Source organism: Triticum aestivum, chromosome 3A (assembly GCF_018294505.1).
Source record: "Triticum aestivum cultivar Chinese Spring chromosome 3A, IWGSC CS RefSeq v2.1, whole genome shotgun sequence".
In the NCBI taxonomy this organism is placed as follows: domain Eukaryota; kingdom Viridiplantae; phylum Streptophyta; class Magnoliopsida; order Poales; family Poaceae; genus Triticum; species Triticum aestivum.
Window position 1 is genome coordinate 682892309 of NC_057800.1, and position 16514 is coordinate 682908822.

The window sequence follows — 16514 nt, forward strand, 5'->3', positions numbered from 1 at the left end:
CTGAAACCACTCTCCTTTCTGTTAATGAGCATCGAACGAAGTCTGAGGCTGAGCAAGGCCTACGTGCTCTCCTGAGAGAGGAGGAGCTAAAGTGGGTGTTGCGTGCGAAAACTCTTAAGGTGGTCCAAGGGGACGACAACACACAGTTCTTCCATATGGTTGCAAATGGTAAACATAGGAAGAAGAAGATCATACAGCTTGAACAGGACGAGGGGACAATAGTGGGGCATGAAAATCTGAAAGCGTATATTTCCAACTATTATAAAAGCCTATTTGGACCCCCGAATACATCCACGGTGTCTCCTGATGAGTCTGTTATTGATGATATACCTCAATTACAGGTAGTAGAGAACGATGTTCTCTCTGCATCGTTTACTGAAAAAGAAGTTCATCTGGCCATAACCCAAATGAAGCCGAATAAAGCTCCGGGACCAGATGGGTTTCCATCTGAATTCTATAAGAAATGTTGGCATATCATTAAAGATGATCTTATGCCTATGTTTCACGATTTTTTCGATGGCCATTTGGAGTTGTTTCACCTCAACTTTGGTACGATAACGTTGTTACCTAAGAAGAATGAGGCGGTTCAGATCGAACAATTCCGACCCATTTGCCTGCTGAATGTGAGTTTTAAAATATTCACAAAGGTAGGAACCAATAGATTGACACAAATTGCTCACTCAGTGATTCAACCTAGGTAGACAGCTTTCATGTCGGGACGACACATACTAGAAGGAGTGGTCGTCTTACATGAAACACTCCATGAGATTCACTCGAAGAAACTAGACGGGGTTATCTTCAAAGTGAATTTTGAGAAGGCTTGTGATAAAGTAAAATGGCCTTTTCTTCAGCAGGCAATGCGCATGAAAGGTTTTAGTGAAACCTGGAGGAACCAAGTTGATACTCAAGTCCAGAAAGGTAGTGTCGGAACTAAGGTGAACGATGACATCGGTCACTACTTCCAGACGCATAAGGGGTTGAGACAAGGGGATTCCATGTCACCTCTTTTGTTCAATATTGTGGCAGATATGTTGGCCGTAATTATTGGCAGGGCCAAGCAGCATGGCCATGTAGAGGGTCTAGTTCCTCATCTAGTTGATGGAGGGGTGTCCATTCTACAATATGCCGATGACACTATTATGTTCATGGAACATGACATGGCTAAGGCACGTAACATGAAACTTATCTTGTGTCTATTCGAACAATTGTCTGGCTTAAAAATCAATTTTCATAAGAGTGAGGTGTTCTGTTTTGGGAAGGCCAAAGACGAAGGACATACATACAGACAATTGTTTGGATGCGAATTAGGTGCCTTACCTTTCAATTACTTGGGCATTCCGATTCATCACCGTAAGCTATCCAATAAAGAATGGAAATGTATTGAAGAACGAATTGAAAAAAAAACTCAGCTGCTGGAAGGGCAAGCTGATGTCATATGGAGGTCGGCTAGTTTTGATTAACTCAGTATTGACTAGCATGCCAATGTTTTTACTTTCGTTCTTCGAAATTCTGAAAGGGGTCCGAAAGCGACTTGATTTCTTTAGATCTCATTTCTTTTGGCAGTCTGATGAGGCCAAGAGGAAATACCGTCTCGCGCGATGGGATATCCTTTGTCGACCTAAAGACCAAGGGGCCCTCGGTATTGAGAACTTGGAAATTAAGAATAAGTGTCTTATGAGCAAATGGTTGTACAGGTTAGAGACAGAGCCGGAGGGCATGTGGTCTCAAATCCTGCGCAATAAGTATTTGCACTCGAAAACGCTAGCCCATGTTACCATCAGACCGACTGATTCGCCGTTCTGGAAGGGACTTATGAGAACGAAGGATATGTTCTTTCGTAGGGTCAAATTCTTGGTTGGCAACGGGATGTCAGCAAGATTTTGGGAGGATACGTGGTTAGGAGAGACGCCTCTGGCCTTACAATATCCCACCCTCTATAATATTGTGCAACGTAAGGAGGATTACGTAGGTATCGTCCTTCAAACTATTCCCTTGAACATCCAGTTCAGATGTACGTTAGTGGATGAGAGATGGACAGCCTGAATGCACTTGGTTCGGAAATGGAGGGTATACCTCCATTTCCAAAAAAAAATGCTGGGGGTATACCTCCATTTCCAAAAAAAAAATGCTGATGCATCGTAAAGGCTGGGGGTATACCTCCATTTCCAAAAAAAAAATGCATCAAGCGATCAACATCGCTGATGAAAATTAGAAATTCCTACAAAATATTTTGCTTGATTTCAGTTGTCATATATAAATCCTACGGATTATTGCGAACTGACATGACTCAGCCTGTTCGAGCATGCCATGGTGTTGTGCCTGGCTTGTCGCCGGAATTTACTGCCAGTCGTGTACGTGTGGTCATTAGATGAAGGAATACGCTTGTCCGGTCGTGTGCTCGAGACATGTTGCAGTAGGTGCAGTGACTAGGACAGACCCAATTTCCACACATGTGTACGAACTATTATTGGTGTATGTATGTCGATATGGATGAGCAAGCCATCATTGGTCCCTGCATGCATCTCTTAATACGAGCTAGAGAAGCCGGTGTGGACTTACAGTCAAACATCATCATCATCCACAACTGCATCTGCATGAGCAGTATTTGCGATCTAAGTCAGGTATATTAAAAGCGAATGTGCTCCAACTTAGGCTTGATATTTGCATGAATTAGCAAGACTGGAGTTCATCATGTGAATTACACACACATGCATACAGAATGTGCGTTCATGCAGTTTAAAACTTCCTTTGAGGTTATACATGCAAGATGCATGTCCACGAGCACACCAGTACATAGACGTCACAGGTGCACACTAACACCTGTATCAAACAAAAAATAGAATTGATGTCGACCGAGAATAATCCAAAAATTTATTATTTCACACGCACCACAAGTTTGGGATACTGGGCACTATTCATTTGAACCCACTCCACCAAGAGGTGAGACATTTTTCCTACTTCATGTCCTTGCATTTCTAAACTTCAAACAAAGAGTTTGACGTTTCATGATCATGTAGAAAACTTTCATTTTTTCATCACTTAGTATGTGAATTTGCTTTCATGTTCACAAATCATAGACTGACATTTTCTTAATTAGGCGAGCTATGTAACCAAGTTTTAAAAGATTGTTGCAACTTATTATAGAGTTACCAAAAAAATAGTGAACTTGGTAGGCAATGATATGATAGTTGACGACGCTAAGGACCCCCTATACAATGACTCACGAAACACGAGAAAACAGGATCGTAGTTGAACATCCCATCACCATTCTGTGCCGATTGCTTACCTGACATTGTGGTGTAGGATTGTGTGTAAAAAAAACGCAATGGCCTGCACAGCACATAAACTAGAGATAGGAAGGGTAGGACAGGCCCGAGAATAAAGCCATGAACTTATTTCCTACCGAACGCCCCTGCTTTGCGTAGTTGTCAACACTAGGTTTTGAACCCAACCTACGAAAAGGCGAATTAGGGTTTTCTAATTGAGTAATGCTCATTCATACTCAAACTTCAAACTAAGAGGTTTAACATTACCTTATGACATTATTTTATTTCTCAATTTATTGGTATAGTATTCATTGTGTGAACATGTTCTATGGGTTAAAAAATCACACACTAATATTTTTTTATGTTAGAAATGTAGTCAAGATTTTAAAAGGGGTTGTAGATGTGTAAGAAAAGAGAAAACTTGGTGAACATCCGCATGAGATTCTCGAAGGCCTCGATGGCCCAATTGATGACTACAAATATAGAAAATATAGAAAATATAGAATGAAGGATTGAAAAAGTGAACATTCAGTGGGTAAGAAAAAATAGTAAGCAGAATGTTGTTATTTTCAGTTGATTCATAAGAAAAATATGAAGAATCTTCAGTATCATGAACAAATAGAAGGATAAGGAAATATGTCATAACCGGATGGGCAAAATTTGGTGGACCCATGGGATTACAATACTTGTTTAGGTATTTGAATCGAACAGAACGATATATTCTCCAAAATGGTTAAACTTCAGTTGATCATGAAATTTTAAGACATGTATACTGCATGCATTTATTCATAAATATGTATGCATTTTAAGACATATATACTGCATTTGTTATAACTTAGCCATGATTACACTATTGACTATGAAGCAACTAAAGAAGATATGCATATGTACAGCACATACTTTATTCTACTAGAATACATGCGAAATTCCAAATATATATACCAACGCATATAGACAATCCAAAAATTTGAGAGAATACAACTCGAATGATCCCAAAAATAAATAAATTACCCGGCTATTCGAGGATATAACCATATATATGACACTTCTATAAATTATTCAATAGTAAAAGATCCAAAATTAGTAGTCCGATGCACATATTACTATTTTAGCCTTAGTATAAATGCTTATGAATATCCTAAGTTAAAGGATATATGAGATTAACTTTTCAATAAAATATAAAACAATATTGGGACATGATATTCTGAAATTTTATATATAAACCTTCGATTGGATTTCCTATGATGATTTTATGGAGAAAAGAATAACAATATGTATAGAAGAAGTAATAACATTGAACTTGCATCAAATTCTTATGTTTTAAAATTCTGCATCCTAAAGAGGCCTTTAACATTTTTGTTTTCTTATGATATAAAATGCAGTAGTCACAGTAGAATATCAAAAACATAAGTTTTCCTACATTTCCAAAACAATAAAGGCGGTGCCCTCGCATTTGCGAGGGCCACTCCTCCAGTGGGTTTAATGGCGGTGCCGATGCCATCTCGTCATTGACCTCGCCGGGAGGTCCATGTGATAAAATCAGGGGATTTTTCATTTTCTATCAGGAACATATGATACGTTTTTGCATCGGACTCTTAAATATCGTCCATCGTACTGCTTTTAACCCCTTCGTCCATCGGCACCGAACACACAATAGGCAGCCCTAGAGGAGACGAGGCAGCATGAAGTAGAGGATGATCGCCATCATTAACCTGCCCTTGAATGACCTGTCCATCAATGGTGTGGCAATCCCTTCATCTCCGCTTACCTTGTTACATGATGTGGCATTCATAGTACACAATCATTGTAAGTGTAATGTTCTCAGTGGTTTGATTTGAACGCCATAATTGTATATCAACCCGTTGCAATGTATGGGCCCTTTTGCTAGCGTTGACTTGATGCAGATTGCCCGCGGAGTCTCTTCTAGATTTACCTTCAACATGTTGTACACATCAAATATGAGAGAGATAGACAACATAATGGGATAAGGAGAGACACATAGCGTAATGGACATCGAAGAAAAGAAATGTGACAGCCCGTGGCAATGCAAGGACATTCAACTAGTGTATGTAGTGCTAGTAATTTTGGAGATCTCAAACATCAATTTTCTCCTATGTATGTATATATGTATGTTCTCTACACACGATCATCTTGGGCGGAGGAGGAGGTCCTTGTGGTGAGGGAGGGCCTCATCTTGATGATGTGCTCACTGTCAGTGACACCCATCTTCTTGGCCGACATGCTGGCCTCGAAGAACCGCCTCATGGCGCTCCTCATGTAGGAGGTTCCTTCCCTCACGTTCATTCTCTCCTTGATCCTTTCCTGCAGGCTGCTTAGCCGGTGGTGCCCATTCAGCACCGCAGCCAGCTGCACGATCTCTTGCTGGAACGAGCTTAGCTTTGCCTCCTCATTCGCCTCCATCTGCCGGATCCTCTTCGGCATCGGGAGTTGTTCTACATATGCAAATGGAACGATGGATAGGAAATCCTGTGTCAGGTTGAATAGTTTCTTTACGGTCGCGGGGATCGATGAATGCTCGTATTGTGATGTTGGGGTTGGACTTCCGTTCGGCCCGTGGACAACTAAAAGATAAAAAAAATTACTCCCTTCAGTCCTTTTTACTCCGTATATAAAAATTGTCTGAAATCAAACTTCATAAAGTTTAATCATATTTATATGAAAAGGTATCAACATCTAGCATGCTAAAGTTATACAATATGAAAATTTAAGTCATGACACATCTATTGATATTGGTTTCATATTGTGAATGTTGGTATTTTTTTATAAAGTGAACCAAACTTTACGAGGCTTGACTTTAGACAAATTTTATATACGAATTAAAAATGACAGGAGAGAGTATTATACTAAAACAACATAGAGTGAGCAATAAGCACTGTAGTAACTAGCATTCAGTGTCCGCCAACTGACCTGTTCCCTTCTCGATCCACGGGGAGATCATGATGGCCAGGACGCGCACACCCAGTCTGTTGAACGCGAAGTTATATGGCGGCGACCCGATGATATCGTCGGGGCTAGGCACGCCGTCGACCGGCGTGGGCACGTGGTCAAAGAACCCGCCGTGCTCGTCGTAGGTGAGGATCATGAGCGTCTCGTTCCACTGGGGGCTGGCGCGGAGCGTCTCGTAGACTTCCTTGACGAACATCTGGCCCTGGTAGACGTCGTGGGAGGGGTGGTCGTCGTTGGCTGGGTGCTCCTTGGAGTCCATGTACCGCTGCTCGACGACGGCGTAGTTTGGGAGGGAGCCGCAGCGGGCGTGCTCCCGGAACGCGTTGTGGAAGTGGTGGAAGTTGAGGATGTACTTGAGCTTGCGCAGATTGCGGTAGAAGAGCACCGTTGGCACGTCCTGGAAGTAGACACCGAACGAGAGGCCGGCGTCGTGGACGTTGTCGAAGATCGTCCTCTGCGGGTATCCCTTGGCCAGCGACCTGCAACATCGTGCAATGAGAATTACTCCCTCGGTTTCTAAATATTTGTCTTTCTAGAGATTTTTATAAGTGACTACATACGAAGCAAAATGAGTGAATTTACATTTTAAAATATGTCTATATACATCCGTATGTGATAGTCCATTTGAAATTTAAAAAAAACAAATATTTAAGAACGAAGAGAATAGTTTCGTTGTCCTGTTCAGGTCTCAAAAGAGTCAAAGAGTGCTCTCCTCAGTTCAGATGAGAATAGCAATGTCGTTCTGGTTACTCAAAACAGCTTCCATCATTTTTTTTTTAAACAAGGAAAAGCACATATGCTCTGAATTATGCAGTTTCGCACTCAATCCAGCCAATTGGGATGGGCTGTAACAAGGCACAATAGAATTGTTGTTGGTTAGAGCTTGATCGTGGGTTCTGGAAGAGGAAGGAGCGTGCATGTCGTTCTTGATACAGGTTTTCGCCTGCTTTATAGTATAAAGCAATATCATCTGAACAAAGTACACGGTCGAATGATGCATGGTGGTGAGGTAGTCTTTATATAATGTTGATCTCAGGAAACCCGATCACACAAGACGTGCGAAATTACGCTACCAACACAAATGATATGAAGAAGTTAGTACAACGCCACGCTACGCCCTATATCATCTAAGCTCCGTGACAACACCCTAGGAGGGAGAACGGGGCCGAGCGTCGCCGCTGCCGAGTCCACACCAGATAAAGTTTTTCTTCCGAAATCTAGACACGGAGAAGAGCATCATGATGACGTCATTGTCTACGACAAAACACAGAGCTTTCTCTTGGCAACTCCCCCATGCCACCACCAAGGGCGGGCTGACCTCAATTCAAGGGTATTTAATTAAATACTCATTATTTTTGCCAAATACTAGGTATATATATTGTATAGATACTGTGTACGTATGAGGAAATGGAAAAACGAAACTGTACACTAAAAGCTGCTAGTTAAACATTTCAGGCCAAAACTCCATGACTTGGCCCATTGGCCCCAGTGACTGTAGCGCACTCACGCAGACCATCAATCAGTTGATCAGATCAGACGACCGGAGACGAACCGGCTAGGGCTATTGCCATCGCCTGCTCGGCGATCACACATGTGCACCGCGGCGCCGACGGCACAACGAATCCATCCCCCGATCACATTGGTTTTGATCCCTGCAATTAGCAGCGGGCAGCAACCCACAGACATTAATTCAGTTTCAAAGCCACAACCCACGGATTCAGGTATAAGAGCAACTCTAATGGGGCGACCTATTTCATCCGCGGTCGTTCGTTTGGATCGGCGCAGATTTTTAAGCCTGATTTGCGTCGGCGCGGACACAAGACGGACGCGCGCACTCGCCCTCTTTCCTCACCGAGCCCGCTGGTCGGTGGCACATTGGATTCACACCCTCGCCCACCTGCTACGTCGCCGACGCCGCCGACCATTTTTTCAGATAAAAATGGATACATAGATAATTCTAGCATACACAAATAAAAAGAAAAGACCACTACTCATCGATTTCTAACTCCGACTCGGTAATGTCTTTCTCCGATGTCTGAATGTAGGCGTCAGCATACTTCTCGTCTTTAAAATCCCAACCAGCCGTTTCTCGTAGCTTCAGTTTCAATTGAGCTGCCTGCTTCCGCGAACGCTTGTCCTCCCGATAGGCGGCTCGCTCCCTCCTTCTCGCGTCCCTCTCCGATCTCAATTGCTTGTAGAACTTGCGCTCGTCGACGATGTCCTGCGGGAAGCCTCCGCGCCACATCACCAAGGCTTCCACGTCCTTCTCTGCGATGGCGAGGCGACGCTGCCGCCTCTGGTGGACACGACGATCCTCGTCGGTGAAAAGCCGCGGGAGAGGCGCCAAATCCTCCGCCCGCTGGCTCGACACGTTGGGAAAATTCATATCCCGACGAGGCCTTAGAAGGCGCCATGCCGCCGCGTCGTGCACGCGGGCTGCCTCCTCTGCGGTGTCTAAGGTGCCGAGGACGAGACGTTTCTCGCGAAACCAGATCTCGGCGGAGAAGCCGCCGGAGCGGCGCTCGCGGACTCCGCGAAAATCCGAAGCGCCTAGGCGGCGGATCAACATGATGGCGCAGAGGCGGCGAGAGTGGGGCGGCCGACAGAATGTGGAGGGAGCGCCTTCTTTATAGCGAGCGCCGGCCGCGGCGCGCGCGCGAACCTTTCCCGCACGCTGGAGCGCCAAAACCAGCGCACGCTAGGCCGCTTTCCCCCCCGCGCGCGAACCTTTCCCGCGCGCTGGAGCGCCAAAACCAGGGCGACGGCAACACGCGCGGTCATGAAATGGGTCGGCCTGTTGGGCGCACTGCCGACCCAAAACTAAAAGAGGGCGGACGGCTGACGGACGACCGACCCAAACAGACAAAAACGCCGTCCATTTGGGTCGGCCCATTGGAGTTGCTCTAATTGCTAATTAAATGTATTAATCCTTCACTTCTGAAATTGGGACCTCTCCTCTCATCCCAATTCTTATTTCTTAGTCCAATTGAATTCACCTACCGCTGCAGTACATGCATACAAAAGTAAGTAAAAACAGGGGAGGCTTTTCGGTAGGGGGCTGCTACGTGTCAGCCGCGGATAACTAGAATACATCCACCGCTTGACTGGCCGTTGGATTGATGCGGGGAGCCATCCGATCTACTCACCAATGTGCGTCACCTCTCTTGCAACAAGAGCGATGTTGCAGAAACATTTCTAACATACGTGATGTTGTAAAAACCTTTGCAACAGAGGTGATGTTGCAGTTTTTTTTTTGCAACAAAGATCTTGTTACAAAAATATTTTGCAACAAGATTTCTTTTTTTGCAACAGAGGACTTGTTGCAGAATTTTTCGCAACATAGTTCTTGTTGTAAAAATATTTTTGCAACAAAGATGATGTTGCAGAATTCTTTTTTCCCAGGCAGAGGCGGCGAACTGGTAATCAACGGCAGCACACATGCCGGCAACACGGGACGAACAGTGAGGTGCAAAGAAGGGCTGGGTACGAGCATATCCAAGCGGTGGCGGCCATGCACAGCTCGACAACGGCGATAGAGTCCGGCGACGGGCGAGCGCGATTGCTTCCATGGAGCTTCGAGCCGGCATCGGTGATGTCGCAAGGGTGGTATCGTTAGATACGGCGGCGCGGCGAGTGGAGCGAGAGGAAGATAGGGAGCGGCAGCGAGTACCTCGGCTGCGCGGGCAACAACCATCAAGGATCTAGATCCTGCAGCACACAAGCTGTTGCAGTGGGCAAACTGCAACAAGAGCTCAGTTGCAAAAACACAAGAGATGATTCTAAGTGAGCCTCACAGGACATGCGTCGTGCGTACGAGACGGCGGACGCCCACTTGCGATCCGCTGGCTGAAGGCGAGCGTTTTCCTTTTCGGTATGAGATTGTTTACAAACTTCTCAAATTGGTTTGGTGCTAGTTCTTCCTATTGCAAGAGCCAGTGTTGAGAGGGTCTTTTCATCAATGAATTATACATAGAAAAAACAAGCTGAGAAACATGATGGGGCAAAAATATTTCAATGATTGCTTGGTTACATTCATTGAAAGGGAATTCTTCTTGCAAGTCAAGGACGAGGACATCATCACTTATGTTCAAACCATCAAGGATAGCAAAGTTATCCCGTAATTTCTAAGGTTTCTTATCATTTGATATTTTCTATTCTCTATATATTTAGATTTTGTCACAATATGTTGAACAATTTGTCAGTGAAATATCTTCCTTTTTGTAGTAGGGTTTTGTTGAGGCATGCATGCGTGGTTATAGATGGTTTCTTTGCCTATAATCCTCGTTTTGCTGAAGTGTTCATTTCCGATCCGGATTGGCATCTGTATGAAAGAAAGACGAATCATGGGCTATTGATTAAGGTTGCATCCTAAATACCATTTTTTAATGTTTAACAGGTAAAATAACATCATATTTACATTTGGCGTATTTTTCTAATCAAATTTCATATAAAACATGTTAAAATTGAAGTTATGGTTTAAAAAATATGGGTATTTTTAAACAGCATTTGATATCTAATGGAGGTTGATTAAACCAATTATCAGGGGTTTCCACTAGAAGCAAAAATCTGACTTATAACTGGCTTATGGTAATGATTACCAAAAACATCAGGGAGTTTTTTTTAAAGGTAAAAATCCGACTTAAAATTGATTGTAGATTGATTATCAGAAACATCAAGGGGCTTTCTGCAAAATAGCATGAAAGACCAAGATAGGTATAGATATGTTGAACAACACCAAGTTATGATCAATTTTTATGCATATAATATATTTTGCGTTATCTTTTATACTCTCTCCATCCCAAAATAAGTGTCTGAACTTGGTATATTTTATAACTAGTAGTACAATATGTTTCTATAATTGGTTACACGTGCCAAAAGGAAGGCTATAGGCTTCCAAAGAATATTCAAAATTTGAATACACAATCTTCAATTCCTGACCCGTCCCTGGCCACCACAAGGTCGACAGCGCGACGAGTGTAGAGGTTCAGATCCGGATCGGGGTGTAATGGAGAATATTATAGTGGAAACACGACGGTACGACAATGCGAGGGCGACGATTTCGCTGCAACATGATCTCAATTGCAAAAGTTTTCTGAAACATAACCTCTGTTGTAAAAGTTTTCTGAAATATAACCCATGTTGCAAAGTTTTTTTAATATGACCTCTGTTGTAAAAGTTCATGTAACTTGCATTTTATCGTGAACGTGAAGGGCGTCACTTGGTCACTTGATGGCGCGAGTCAATTGCAAGAAACCACCACATTTGCGGCTAGGTTTGCAGGAAACCACCAACTCGCTAATCCGTTGCAAAAAACACCGGAAAATCTGTTAACCCGTTGCAAAAAGCACTGATCGGATGATTTGGCCCATTTAATCACTTTTTGACAGGTAGGGCCAATTTGTGAGGAGCTGAGTTGGCAAAATAATTACATACACACCCCTGAATCCAAAAATAGAAAGCAATCAACCCCCTGCTCTCGATCCCCTTCTCTCGATCCGATCGGGAGGAGGCTACAGCCGCCACCCCTTGCACTCGGGCCTCTGTCGTTGCCTCCACCGCTCCCGCCCGGCAAAGGATCCGGCGAGGACGTGTCCGCCTCGTGGTCGACCTCCTCGTCGGAGCGGTCTCCGGGGGTCCGGCCGTCGCGCTCGCTCGACCCCGTGGCCAGGGGCGGCGCGGACTTCCGGCAGCGGCGGTGAGCAGCGCGCACCGGAGCGGAGGAGGAGGTAAATGGCAGCGTGGCGGGGAGCAGAGTGCAGCGGAGGAGGAGCTCATCGGCAGCGCGACTTGGATTTGGGAGTCGTCGGAGTCATCGAGCACGGGCTGGCCCTCGCCGCTGCCATTGTCCTCCGGCACGGAGAGCGAAAGCGCCTCGATCGATCTGCGTCGCTGGACAGCTCGCGGCGGTGGAGCACGTCGAGCATGCGGGAGGCGCGGAGCTCAACGATGGGGATGGCGGCGTGATCCGGCGCGGCGATGGGAGGACGAGAAGCAGCACGCCCCGTGAGCTTGTCGTTGACCTCCAGCGAGGGGCGCCATGGGAGGCTGCAGGCAGGGTCACCGGCGCAGGCGGCCATTGTGGTTGGCAAACCGGGCTGTGGTCGTATAGGACGGCGACCGTCTTGAGGCAAGTGGCGGAGGTGGTCGTCCGATGGGGCTGCAAGGGAGGCAGGGGCGGAGGCACTGTAGGTCGGGCGGGAGGCGACGAACTGCGGCGAGCAGCAACAAGAAGGGGATGAAGAGAGGGGGGGTGTTGATTGCTTTTTGTTTTGCATTCCAGGGGTGTTTGTGTCAATTCTTTGCCAAGTCAGCTTCTTGCTATCCTGTCCTACTTGTCAGAAAGTGATCAAATAGGCTAAATCATCCGATCAGTGCTTTTTGCAACGACTTAACAAATTTTTCGGTGTTTTTTGCAACGGATTAACGAGTTGGTGTATTCCTGCAAACCTAGCCGCAAATGTGATGGTTTCTTGCAATTGACTCTGATGGCGCAGACCGACGGCTCACAACCCGATTGATCTTATAAAAAGATCAGCCAATGTACCCTAGAAAGAAAAGATCAGCCAATAAACACCTAGCACGTCATGAAATATTTCGAGCGGCCGGTGGGTGAAAAAGCTTATTACCCCCTCCGTCCAAAAAGGTCTAAAAAAACATGTATTTTGGTACGGAGCTAGTAGTTCGGTGTCCAAAACATTGACGAGGACTGCCCGTCAAAAAAAAACATTGACCAGGACTGGCCAAGTCACACACACGACGAATCAAGACGCATTTGCCGGGTACATAGAACAAGCATATCATCAATCATAATTAAAGTGATTAGTTAATACGCGACGTACACTGGGTTGTTGCTCGTGGCACCGGCGGAGGTGCCGGAGTGGACGAAGAGACGGTTGGGCATGGTGGCCGACGGCACGGATGCGAACCATCGGTCGCAGACGGCGAACTGCGCCACGAGCTCCCGGTACACTGCGACGCTGTCGGGCGCGAACCCGTTCATGACGGCGTCCGTCATGTGGATGCCGCCGACGGAGTGGGCCTGCTGCACGAACCCGTTCATCCGTGGCGGGCCTGTGGCGTCGTCGGAGCCGAAGATCTGCTGCCGGATCTCCGGGTACGAGTGGCCCGGGTCCGGGTCGACAAACTGCGCTGCTTCGCCGAAGTAGACGCGCCCCTCCGAGGGGTCCGAGGTGTTTGCCGGGTTCCACTCGGCGCCCGTCACGCCGTCGATCGCTGGGTTCAGCCGCTTCATCCAGCCCAGCATATGGTCGAATGACCGGTTCTCCATCACCACCACCACCACCGTCTTGATTGGCCCGCTCATCCCCGCCATGGCGAAGGCGCCGGACGAGGCGAAGACGAGGAGCAGGGCCACCACGGCGGCCAGGAGCCGGCGGTGCGTCGTGGGAACCGTCATTGTCAGAGGACGAGGAATTTGGGGGAGCTCCGCTCGTGGACGGCTCGTTGCCTTGTGGGGTGAGGGCAGGGCTGGTGGATGTTGTCCTTTCTCGTGAACGGCGGTGGACATGTAGGCTAACATAAAATTGTTGTTCGTTAATTAATTATAAAGACGTCACTCCCCCACTAATCCCCTCAATAATGCGTTTTAAGTGCGGCACCTCCCACCAATCGCTCTTTTTTGGAAGCATGCGCACGACTGTCTTAGAACAGCTCCAACGGGCGACCCAAACTGTCCGCGACCGCGCGTTTCTGTCTGGATTGAAACAGACCAAAACACCAATCCAACGCACAGGGATATAAACCCAAAACACGTTCTCTCGGTGTTCATTTGGATGCATTTCAGATCTAAATTTGCGTTCGGTTTACGTCCACTCAGACAAGATAAAGACGCACTGCGCGTCCGCCGCGGGGCCATTTATCGGCCGCCCAACCACCGCATGCGGTCATATTAACCGCGGCCACCTACCTCGGGCCCGCTTGGCACTGGATGAAAGCTGTGGGTCGCCGTCCTTTTTAATGCAAGCGTGCGGGGGTCCGGCCTCATCCACTTCCCTTCCCCGTCCATATATGGCCACGCATGCTCCTTCGTCGACGAACGCAAAAACCCTAGCTCGACATGGGGTTGTACAGCAAGAGCAAGGGGAAGCTCTACCACGGCGCCAGCTCGTCCTGCGCGCCTTCTCTGCCGTCGCCGCTGGCTCGTCGACACGGCGGGCCGCCATGGGAAAGGGATATGTTGTACATCCCTGTGCACCAGGCGTGCTGGCACTGACAATACCGCTAGCCGCTGCCCTATCCAAAGGTTAACCTGCCCCATGGCTAGCATCTGGACCCGCACCGCATCCTGGTGCATGCGATGCCGCAGTCGCCTAGGAGGTGGGCAGGCGCCGTGGGCTCCTGACGTCGGAGCAGCAGCGGCTCCTAGAGGTCAAGCCGGAGGAGGATGAGGCAGCCTACCAAGCCATGCTAGAGGCAGCGGCGCAGCGCGCCCCGGAGGAGAGCGGGCGCGACGAGGACACGCACTGGGAGGGCCTGGAGGAGGCGCTCGCGTTGTCGGTGAAGGAAATATGCCCTAGAGGCAATAATAAAAGTTATTATTTATTTCCTTATATCATGATAAATGTTTATTATTCATGCTAGAATTGTATTAACCGGAAACATAATACATGTGTGAATACATAGACAAACAGAGTGTCACTAGTATGTCTCTACTTGACTAGCTCGTTGATCAAAGATGGTTATGTTTCCTAGCCATAGACATGAGTTGTCATTTGATTAACGGGATCACATCATTAGGAGAATGATGTGATTGACTTGACCCATTCCGTTAGCTTAGCACTTGATCGTTTAGTTTGTTGCTATTGCTTTCTTCATAACTTATACATGTTCCTATGACTATGAGATTATGCAACCCCCGTTTACCGGAGAAACACTTTGTGTGCTACCAAACGTCACAACGTAACTGGGTGATTATAAAGGTGCTCTACAGGTGTCTCCAAAGGTACTTGTTGGGTTGGCGTATTTCAGATTAGGATTTGTCACTCCGATTATCGGAGAGGTATCTCTGGGCCCTCTCGGTAATACACATCACTCAAGCCTTGCAAGCATTGCAACTACTAAGTTAGTTGCGGGATGATGTATTACGGAACGAGTAAAGAGACTTGCCGGTAGCGAGATTGAACTAGGTATTGATATACCGACGATCGAATCTCGGGCAAGTAACATACCGATGACGAAAGGAACAACATATGTTGTTATGCGGTCTGACCGATAAAGATCTTCGTAGAATATGTAGGAGCCAATATGAGCATCCAGGTTCCTCTATTGGTTATTGACCGGAGACGTGTCTCGGTCATGTCTACATAGTTCTCGAACCCGTAGGGTCCGCACGCTTAAAGTTCGGTGACGATCGTAATTAGGGTTTTTGTGTTTTGTTGTACCAAAGGTTGTTCGGAGTCCCGGATGTGATAACGGACATGACGAGGAGTCTCTAAATGGTCGAGACATAAAGATTGATATATTGGAAGCCTATATTTAGATACCGGAAACGTTCTGGGTGAAATCGGGATTTTACCGAAGTACCGGGGGTTATCGGAACCCTCCCCCCCCCCCCCCCGGGGGGGGGGTTAATGGGCCTACATGGGCCCTAAGGGAGAAGAGGAGGGCCAGCCAGGGCAGGCCGCGCGCCTGAAGGAAATATGCCCTAGAGGCAATAATAAAGATATTATTTATTTCCTTATATCATGATAAATGTTTATTATTCGTGCTAGAATTGTATTAACCGGAAACATAATACATGTGTGAATACATAGCCAAACAAAGTGTCACTAGTATGCCTCTACTTGACTAGCTCGTTAATCAAAGATGGTTATGTTTCCTAACCATGGACAAAGAGTTGTCATTTGATTAACGGGATCACATCATTAGTTGAATGATCTGATTGACATGACCCATTCCACTAGCTTAGCACCCGATCGTTTAGTATGTTGCTATTGCTTTCTTCATGACTTATACATGTTCCTATGACTATGAGATTATGTAACTCCCGTGTGCCGGAGGAACACTTTGTGTGCTACCAAACGTCACAACGTAACTGGGTGATTATAAAGGTGCTCTATAGGTGTCTCCAAAGGTACATGTTGGGTTGACGTATTTCGAGATTAGGATTTGTCACTCCGATCGTCAGAGAGGTATCTCTGGGCCCTCTCGGTAATGCACATCACTTAAGCTTTGCAAGCATTGCAACTAATGAGTTAGTTGCGGGATGATGTATTACGGAACGAGTAAAGAGACTTGTCGGTAACGAGATTAAACTAGGTA

At 46.4% G+C, this 16514-nt stretch overlaps 1 protein-coding gene across 1 annotated transcript; it reads right to left on the minus strand.

Annotated features, from left to right (window-relative positions):
* Positions 1-5402: 5402 nt before the first annotated feature.
* On the minus strand, positions 5403-13773 carry LOC123059070 (non-specific phospholipase C2). The gene is made up of 3 exons (XM_044481714.1): positions 13073-13773; positions 6195-6712; positions 5403-5848 (listed from the first exon to the last, which is right to left on the minus strand). Exons 1-3 carry the CDS (start codon positions 13771-13773, stop codon positions 5403-5405), a joined length of 1665 nt encoding a protein of 554 aa, XP_044337649.1.
* Between the last annotated feature and the right edge of the window lie 2741 nt (positions 13774-16514).

Bases quoted from the DNA above. Each gene is read 5' to 3' on its own strand.
- LOC123059070 (XM_044481714.1), bottom strand. From the start codon at position 13,773: ATGTTAGCCTACATGTCCACCGCCGTTCACGAGAAAGGACAACATCCA. The intron at 6,713-13,072 runs GTACGTCGCGTA...ACGATGTTGCAG, and splicing joins GCCACGAGCAACAACCCAGT to GTCGCTGGCCAAGGGATACC. The intron at 5,849-6,194 runs GTCAGTTGGCGG...TTTATCTTTTAG, and splicing joins GTGGATCGAGAAGGGAACAG to TTGTCCACGGGCCGAACGGA.